The sequence below is a fragment of the Phascolarctos cinereus genome, unplaced genomic scaffold, assembly GCF_003287225.1.
Source record: "Phascolarctos cinereus isolate Bilbo 61053 unplaced genomic scaffold, phaCin_HiC Scaffold_3;HRSCAF=262, whole genome shotgun sequence".
Lineage (NCBI taxonomy): Eukaryota > Metazoa > Chordata > Mammalia > Diprotodontia > Phascolarctidae > Phascolarctos > Phascolarctos cinereus.
The window spans coordinates 70,745,637-70,755,704 of record NW_027555736.1 but is presented as its reverse complement, the minus strand read 5'-3'; the positions used below and the strand labels follow the sequence as shown (position 1 = coordinate 70,755,704).

Sequence of the window (10,068 nt, the reverse complement as noted above, 5' to 3'; positions counted from 1 at the left end):
GGAAGGCTTCACAGAAAATCCACTCACTAAAGTTTGTATGAGTAGGATTTAGATATTTGGAGTTGAGATGGAAAGTTGGCAGAAGTTTCTCCAAGAAGTGAACATGTTATCCTTGATCCAGCAATACCACTACTAGGTCTGTATCCCAAAGAGAGTATAAAAGAGGGAAAAAGACCCACATGTACAAAAATATTTATAGCAGCTCTTTTTGTGGTGGCAAAGAATTGGAAATTGAGGGGATACCCATCAATTGGATTGGCTGAATAAGTTGTGGTATATAAATGTAATGAAATACCATTGTGCTATAAGAAATGAAAAACAGGCAGAAATGAATATGTTTTTCTCTCTTGATTTGGACATTTACATCCCACTACAGGGATGCTTACAGGGAATGACTGAAAAGTGAGAAGGGAGGGAAGTTTTGAATTTTCAAATGCAGCACAGATCGATATTCTTCCTCCCTAGGGGGAGAAACTTAGGATTAATTTAGAGAAGTTATTAGTTTTTGTTTCAAACTGCTTTAGCAGTCACCTGGAGCACTTTTCTCTATACAATATTTTTATCTCCTGTATCCAATACACAAACAATATTAAACTAAAAGAGAAGAAAGAGTAATAGATAATGGCATATCTCCTCAAGCTGAGATCAAGGTGGTTAGTGTGTTTGTTTATCTTTCACCTACTCTGTTTCTTTTACTGTCTCTTATTTCCCAGTTATTTAGGAAGAATGTGGCAAATAAGGGGGAACTTCTGGTGAGCTGACCTTTTTTTTTTAATTTGGTATTAAATTTTCCTTTTTTAGTTAATTTAATGAGAAGAAGCTTAGCATAGTGGATAGAGAGATGGCACCAGGCTCAGGAAGACCTGGGTGGAAGTCCAGAAATACATCCTGCCTCTGTAACCTTGGACAAATCACTTAACCTCTCAGTGCCCCCATGCATTCCCCAGAGACTCTCAGAAATGGTGATCTGCATTGGCAAAGGAAGTTCCTTACCAGGATCTCTCTGTCCCGATGGAATCACAGGTGTGGTTAAAAAAAGAAATAGAAGAAAAATCCCTACCACATCTATACTTTAGGGGGGCTTGGCTTTAAATTGAGAGGAATTTTTGAACTGATTCCTTCTGTTTCTTGGGGTTGAGGAATGATACTTGCTATAGGGAATGAATATAGGTTACTGTTGTGAATGTGTGTACATATTAAAATAATACATTTGTAAAACTTTATACTTTTTCTAAGTGCTTTTACATATATGTGAATGCTTTCTAGCACAATGCCTGACACAATGCTTTTTCATTCATTCTCCTATTAATATGTCATCTCATTTGATTATCACAATACTCCTACAAGGTGGGTGAGTAAGGTATTATTATTATCCATATTTTACAGAAAGAAAACAGACTAAGATTAATTTACTTGCCCATGGTCAAACAGCAAGTCAGTGGCAGAGTTGAGAAAGGCTTCCTGATTCTTACCCTAGTACATTCCCCACTATACCATACTTGGATGTCTATTTCTGTGTATTTGCATATCAGTTCTCTGTCTCTGACTCTTTCCATCTCTGTTTGGTTCTCTCATTTTAAACAATTAAACCCTCGCCCTTGAGGGTTTATACTATCAATCACCTTATCATCCAAGTCTTCTACCAACACTGTTATAGGATAATGCTATTATCTTAAAGCATACATCCATCCTTGTCATCTTGCAATGTAATAGGGGAAACAAATACATTTTTCCACCTTACATTTTTCTGCCTGTCCTAATATCTATAGGACACGTGCTGATTGGTCACTAGAGAAATGCCTAGATACTGGTTGACATAACTTATAGGGATAATACCAAACAAAGCACAGTACACAGCTACTACAAATTAAAATGAAAGCAAGTGACATCTTTCTTTTTATTGAATACAGATTTATATTTCTTAAATACTTTGTCATGTTTATCAATATACAGTTCTTTTCTTCATACATATACACACATTTTTGAAGCACAAAACTATAACTTAAAATTCAGCTGCTATAAATACAATTTATACATTGCCATAAATCTATACTATTTTATAAAAATAGGACTAAAATATCAACTCTATATTTTGGCAAATTATAGGGAATATGGGAAAGTCATATACATTTTTAATTTGCTTCATCATTTCAGAATGAATCTCCAGGTTTAACTGACTCTTTGGATACACATGTAAGAGGTCCCACCTAAAAGTATTCCTATGGTTATGGCTCAGTTTTGCCTTTGCATAAATATTTGATATTTCTGATCTTTCTTGGACTGGACAGGTCTCTTTCTGTTCCCTTTCTCTAAGGGAAAAGCTACTATTTTCTGCCAGTCAAACACCTGTACTTAAAACTCTCCAAGTGCATAAAAATGTGCATCTAACTTCAAAACATAAAATATATTAAGTATCTTGTTAACAGCTTTGCACAGGTAATATATGTTTACATTCTATCATTCATATATAGTGGTAGAAATGAGTTTGGTTCAACCAGCCTTGTTTTAATTAACCATCTTATATGTTCCATAGAATCACAGAGTGACCCCACGAGAAATAGCTATGACTTTCCATTAATATCAAGGTAGCCTAGAACATAACTTGAGTCTCTGCTGCTTCAAACAGATCCATGCCTTTGAAATGTGGTAAAACAGTTACTTGTAACTCATACTAGAAGGAATTACCTAATCCATACTGATACAGCTCGAACAATTTGATCCCTTTAAGTCAACAAGCATTTATTAAGAGCCTAATTATTTGCCAGGCACTCTGCTAAGTACTGGACATACAAAGAAAACTACAACTTCAGGTGGGGAAAGAATAAGAAGAGAGAACCATTCTTCAAAGATGGATGCAATTTGTCTTGATTAAAAAACAAACAAACCAGAATGTAGCTAGTGATTCATTATGTATATTACATAATGGCAGCAATAACATTTGTGTGATAAGTGAAGGCCTGTCTCTAAACTCTGCTTTGATTTGGAATTTGAGACCAACAAAACCCAAACCCCAAAGCAAACAAACCCCTCACTAAAAAAAGGCTAGCCATAAGGTTTTCTGTTGATATATATTTGTTCATTTTAGAATGTATTTGGGTCAAATATAGAGGGGGAGAGGAGTGCTCTGAAGAAGCACTAATGGTCAGTACCCTACCCCAAGCCCATCCCCACCTCTCCACTCCCTGGGAAATGGACAGTATCCCATTAAAATGATATTCTGTTCTTTGTCTCTGCATTTCACTCATCTCTGACTCTAATGTCTTCTAGGTTTCTATCTCTCTCCACAGGTGGGAGTGAAAAGGCAATGAAGTGAGAGCCATTATGAGAAGTCTTCCCTTTCTTTTATGAACAGCAGATCAAGATTTTCTGTATTCTACCCCAAACTACTCTTAAAACCAGAAAGGGAGGATTGATTTCCAGCTCCAAGGCATCATATTCTTAATAGACCTGGACTTTCTTGTGAATCACTGCATTATGTAACTAACTTAGTAATGGTTCTCTCTCTCTTTGTCTGTCTGTTGCTTTGTCTCTCTGTCTCTTTATCTCTCTGTCTATGTGTCTCTTGTCTCTCAATGGCACTCTTAAACCATGTGAGTCAATCATTTAGAATTTGAATCTCTACCCTTAAAAAAAATAATGAGTCAGATGTCATTTATATTCATTTAGCTATGGAATTAGTTGTGGTTGCCAGTTAGAATAGAATGGCACATTTTATGCCATGTAAAACATTAGTTGGGCGAGTGCTGTACTGAAATAAGTAATAAAAAACAAAGCTAGTGTGTGTCCTCAGTAGGACCACTTTGAACTTGACAAGGTTACCCTTGATTGCTGACGACAGAGCAAAGACTGAAGCATTTCACAGGGCACAGACTGGTTTGAGCTTTGAATGGATAATTGTACTTCTAATATGTAATTAATGGTATCTTCTGCTTCACAATGTTGTAGCTTTTCATGAAGCCTCAGCATAATTTTAGAAGTGCGTCCTACGAATTTGGAAGCTGCAGAAAGCTGGGGTAGACAACACATTTAGGGGTTTGGAACACAGGGAGTAGTAGAACCTGCATAGTGATGCAGAGAAAAGAATTAGAGCTTCTTTGCCTCTTGGGGTTTGGGGGTTTTTTCCTGGTTGGTTGATGGCTTTGCTGTCACAGTATTGTGTTTGCTGCATAGATCTCTCATTTCAATGAGGCTTTCTTCTATGGCTTTAGCAAACTTGACAGAAGAGGTCTCTTTGCAGTCATGGAAGCTGGAAATGCAGAACAATATGTGCTCGGCTTGAGGATTATAGCATGTGCCATAACCATTCGGGACTACAGGACCATAGCAGCAAAACATCTCCATTGTTGTTGGCACCTGGTAGAGAGAATCACATTTTAGAATCAGATGATTCTGAAAGGGAAGTAATTAATAGTTTGTATGATTTGATTCAATTTAATAAGCACTTATTAAGCAACCATTATATCCTAGGTCAAGGATTTTTAACCTTTTTTGTGTCATGGAACCCTTTTGACAAACTGATGAAGCTTATGGACCCCTTCTCTAAATGTTTTTAAATGTATAAAATGAAATGCATAGTATTACAAAGGGAGTCAAAAGTTAGTGAAAATAAGATGTATTTTTTCCCATTCAGATTTATAGACTCCTCTGAAATCTATTCATAGACCCCAAGGTTCATGCTCCCCAGGTTAAGAACTCCTGTGCTGGGAGTTTGGGATATGAAGCTGATACAGTGGGAGGAAAGAGGTAAGAATCACTTAGGATTACAATCATATGGGTTACAATCTGCACCGCAGTAGAGGGAATACTCATACCAATGAGATCATTTAATTATCAATTTTTTAAACCACCAGATGGGTGATTTTGCAGGTTTTTACCTTCTCTGCAATTTTATTGTCTTAGAAAGCCGCCTGGGGCACTCGTCCAGGGTCACACAGCCAGTATGGGTCAGAGGTGAGACTTAAATCCAGGTCTTTCTGGTTCCCACCCTAGCTCTTTCTATAATATTCCACACTGACTTTCACTGAAGTATATTGTATGTACATATATAAAGTTTTGAATCACATAGATATAGGTGTAGTCATTAATATAACAAAATCACTGCCCACTGTGAAATGTTTAACTTGTTGAGTGAGATGCTCCCAGTGTGGAATCTGCTGATTCAGAATGAGTAGGGCCTGGTGGAGGCTGCATTGTAATTCACCATTTCAGACGCTATAGTGATTTCCTAAGAGGCACTTTAGTGGCCTGAAAGAGTTAATGCCATTCTAAAAGAGAGTAATTTGTGGGATAGCAAAAATCTGGTTTGAGAGTCAAGGTTCAAGAAAACCAGTTATTGAACAATATAATATAATGAAGTATGCTCACTAAGAATCAAAGTTTAAGAGTACCAGTTATTGAACAATGTAATGACTACATTTACCAAAAGCAACAGCAGCAAAAACCCAACCCAATAAAAAGATGATGGTATAGGGTTGTTGGTTGTCTACCATATACTTAATTACCATTAGCGTTGTCTGAATATATTTTTTTCCTAGGACAGGCTTGATTCTGAACACAGCTTTAAAAATCTCAAAGAGTTCCATGGATTGGAGTTTTAGTTACTCTAATAATATGCTGAGAGGTCTGTTTGGAAACTGATGCTATTTTGTAATCTAGAAATCATCAAGTAAAGAAATGTGTTTCTTAAGACATCTAAAACATAGCAAATATTTTATTATTTAAAAAAAAGCCACACCCAAATTACATTTATTAGCTGGCACCAGAAATAAGCATTGCTACTGTGATGGAGTTTGGGGCTGGTTTTAAATCTGTAAATTTCAGGAGTTGTGTACTTGGGACTTCAGAAGTGACACTTGGCTTTTAAATGGAGTAGAACAAACCATTAGTCTTGCTAATAGAGTCATAGAATTGTCAGATAAATGTGCTGTGCAACAGCCCAAGGCCATAAAGCCATTCAATAGCACTTTTTGCCCATGGATGGTTTCCCAGAGAATTTATGTCGTGGTATTCTTGTTGCATTTACTCATGTCTGCAAGCCCACAGACATTATGACAAGATCAAATTACTTAGTAGGTTTTTATGTTCCAACACAATATTATCAGTCCCTTTTATTGCATATGCCCATCCTTACGTAGATGAGGCAAGGTTTCAATAAATTGATTACTGTGGGTGTTCCCTCTTTTATTGGAACTGATTCCCTAAGGAAACATCGCATTTTTTTTTACTTGTAAATGATAATCCTCGAACAGTATCACAGCAAGCTAAGTTGGGAAATATTAGATCAAAGTTTTATTTTCTCCTCATTTTGTTTTTTTTGCTTCTGTCTACTTTATGGCTCATAAAAATTGTTAGAAATATGAACATAATGATAATTCTTATAATGAGTTATTATTATTACATTTAATACACTGAATTTGTAGGAACTCGGAGTATGGAAAGCAAACTGAAGGCTCATATTTCTGGGCTCAATTAGGTATAAGATTTCTTGAAGGCAAAGGGACCGACCAGATGACCTTTGGGAGTCCCTTGTAACTATGGGATTCTATTAATTGTAATGGAGGAGCTCAAGTTTCATTTAGTCCAGTAATATCCCTGTAAAGAGACTTAGCAGGGAAGTATAACTAGGTCTGTTCTATAGGGAGTGTGACTGAGGTACAGAGGAATTAAGTGACTTGCAGTCAGGCTTAACATCAGTAATAGAGCCCAGAATGGAATTTAGATCTAGTGACTTCTGCTACTGTATTATTTTTAGTAGGTTATTGTTGAATAGATGTCATCATTCCTAAATTTCATTGTAGATTCATTTGAAATCAGGATGGGCTATGAAATTGAAATACTAGCTTAAAATTGGGTTGTTGCATAGCATTTCACAAGAAAGGTGACCACACTAAAACTGTTTGATTTCTTGAATGAACAGGTGATTCCAAACTCCTACCTGGCTGGTTGAGAGGACAAATCTATTGCTTGTCAAGTAGGTTTCATCTGTGAACATCTCTGGCAGCTCTTTGCAGAGTCCTCGGGCTATTTCCCTCAGCCCCAGTAGATGATTGTCGATTGCCATACCAGTGATGGCCTGGGTAGAATGGGAAGAAAACTAGAAAGTCTGTGATGTGGAAGGTTATTTGATTCTATTCTGGTATACTTGCTCCATTCTATTCCATTTTACTCCACTCTGTTTGCTCTGTTTTCTCTAGTCCCATTCCCTTTCTTTCCCTATTCCATCCCTTTCCCCTCCATTTGGTAAAACTCAGGATTTCCGAGTTTCCAAAATTGTTTGTGCTCCTTGAACCAGCACATTCCCTTCCATGATACTTAGGCTATTTTTGTTTTTAATGAATAATTTGTTTTTAATAGAAATACTACTGCATGATTCTGATGCTAATAATTTGAAGTCAATCTAATTAACTATGGTTGTCCTACCAATTAATGGTGACAGAGCCTGCAGATACTTAGAGGGACTGTGGTTCACTGATGGGTTATTGGCATTCTTACACAATGGGAGGCCAGGCTACAGGCAAAGACAAAAGCTTGATCAGGCTATTGAAAGTTGGTATGCCATTGGCTCAAATGGAGTTAGGGCCTGCTTCTAGCACTAATGAGATTTGTACTGCAGGAACAAGAGAAAAGGCTGTGGTATAAGACTATTTAGTTCTAGGAGAGTAGCCTCATCATCACATTGAAGCCTCCATTTTCCAATGATGATCCAAAGGGTGAGAAATACAGTGTTTGAATGGCTGGTACTTCAGACTAGTGAACTGCTGGCAACTATTTCTTGCACCTAGAAGTCCATGTGGTTAAAGCTAGAACCAGATTCTTAGAAGTGGTTGGCTTGACTTTTTCCAGAGCGGAAAACTAATTTAATGATTTTTTTAAAAGTCCATTTGATCATATAAAATTTTTAAGTTTCCTAACCAAATATATCAGTGTCATGTCTTAAGGGAAATGGCAAGCTAATAAGTAACTTTTGAGGGGACATCCAAGGTAATATTGTCTAATGAGTTCTACATTTATATGATGCCAGTGTCCCTGTTAAATCCTAATAAAGGGGAAAACTGAAGTCATGATAAACTGTGCTTATTTTGTGAGGCAACAGGTTGTCTGTTGGGGCTTTGACAACAGTTGTTCTAGGTTTGAGTGAATAAAATAGAACTGAATAAATAGCTGGAAGAACAATTAATAAATTTATTAATTATACAGGATATCCCAGAAGTCTTAGTGCAGTTTAAAGCTATTAGGGCTGAAAACTACACTAAGACTTTTGGGCCATCATTTCTGTTTAACTGTCTATAATTAAGATTTTTTCTTTATTTTAAATAAGAGGTTCTGTCTTGATTTTTCTGATCCTCCAAGTGCAAGTTCCTGCCCTCCTCAAACTACCTAGTATCTAAGTTGCATAGATTTGTATTTATTAACTTTATATTTATGCTATATGTATATATACCTATATCTATATATGTATGTATGTATGTATGTATGTATGTACTTGTTTATCTTCCCCATTAGAAAGTAAGCTGCTTGTCAGTAGGGATTGTTTCACTCTTTGAACTTGTATTGCCAATACCTAGAGCAGTGAATGGTACATAGCAGATACTTAATAAGTACTTGATAATAATTGATTGATTGGGTTCATTAATGGCAATTAGTAAAGGAAAATGCATTTCAATCTCTACAAGTCTTGTAAAACTTTACTAATTTGGCTGAATTGGGAAGAGAGTTCATTGTGTCTGAATTAGTGAAAAGTATGAATTAAAGACTTTAAAAATAGAAATTAAGCTCTTTTATTTTCTCACATGTATATAGTCTTAAATTAGATCAGCAATATGCCTCCTAGTTGGGATTGTTTTTTAAAGAATAGATGAGAATGATTTTAGGTACTAAGCTAAAAATTAGGTCCTAATAAAGAAATAACTTAAACAGTGGGCTTAAATTATTGTACTTTGTATATAAAGTGAGTTCTGTTAAATCTTTACTCTCAATTTGCTTGAAAACACCTTTTTCATAGCTAGCATAAAGGTAAATTTCTGTTCAGGCCAGTGTAAATGATCACTAATTATATATGTATAGTTTGGTATGTATATATCTCTGTGTATCTACCTATATATCTAATCTGATACAATGAAACATGGAAGAGTGTTTGTTCTATTAGCATTAGTATTTGCTAGGCTCTGTTGATGTCCTTTAGTTGCTAAGCTCTGTCATATTGTCTTTAATAAACATTGGTTCTAATTCCAGCAATTAAAAAAAATAAAGCAGAGATCTCACTCACCAAAACAGTGTATTCTGTCTGAGCCCTGATGGCTTCTTTTAAAAGAAACATCTTCTCTGAGTCCTGCCAACAGATCAGAATTATATAAAATATAAGAGGTTTAAAGCATTACTCAGTAAAGGACTGTACAGAGAGGCCTATCAGAGAGGAACCAAATGACTGAGCTGCATGGAATTGCCATTTCTCCCTGGAGATGAAGCAGCATGGATTATTTTTGAAGTCCAACTAAAATAGCTACACCTACCGGTACAGATGATTTTTCATCAATCATTGCTTTCACAAAAGCCAGTGCTTCAGGCGTTGCTGACCTAATGTTGTCAACTCGTCCCTCTTCAAATCGGCGAATGGAAGCACTTTCGTATGTAGGGACAAGTCTCTGGTGGCATCTGCACAGAATGAAGTATGAATGGCAAATAATTTATTTGGGAGGAATCATAAATGCTGAAAGAAAAATAGCCTCAGTAGGTTTCATTTTTACAATCCTGATTTTATTTGGCATAGTATTTCATTTTAATGTTAGTAGAGTTCTATAAGAGATCCCCTAAAGATGGATGTTAAAGCTCTTCTAATATGAAGGGTTGAATACAGTAACATGTATTTGTTATGCATTACTGGTAAAAGAGAAAAACATTGGTTGATGTCTTAAAAAATATACATTGCAAAATCTAGAATTTACTGAAAGATCTGAAGAATGATTAGTAGTAGAGAATGAAATAATTGTGCAATTAATCATTTGCCCTTACTGGAAATCTGCTTTATTTGAAACCTCACAAGCAATACCTTATTGTTTGTTCTAGGCAAAG

The 10,068-nt window shown here is 36.0% G+C and overlaps 1 protein-coding gene across 1 annotated transcript in view; it reads right to left on the bottom strand.

Moving 5' to 3' along the window:
* Positions 1-1,983: 1,983 nt before the first annotated feature.
* The window catches only part of CHAT (choline O-acetyltransferase), a 101,021-nt gene continuing 92,936 nt past the window's right edge, over positions 1,984-10,068 (bottom strand). Inside the window, exons 12-15 of the mRNA XM_020996744.1 lie at positions 9,510-9,651; positions 9,266-9,328; positions 6,935-7,072; positions 1,984-4,353 (exon numbers count right to left, since the gene is read on the bottom strand). Coding sequence (XP_020852403.1) covers positions 4,084-4,353; positions 6,935-7,072; positions 9,266-9,328; positions 9,510-9,651 — 613 coding nt within the window. The 3' untranslated portion in view covers positions 1,984-4,083. The remainder of the gene's footprint in view (positions 4,354-6,934; positions 7,073-9,265; positions 9,329-9,509; positions 9,652-10,068) is intronic.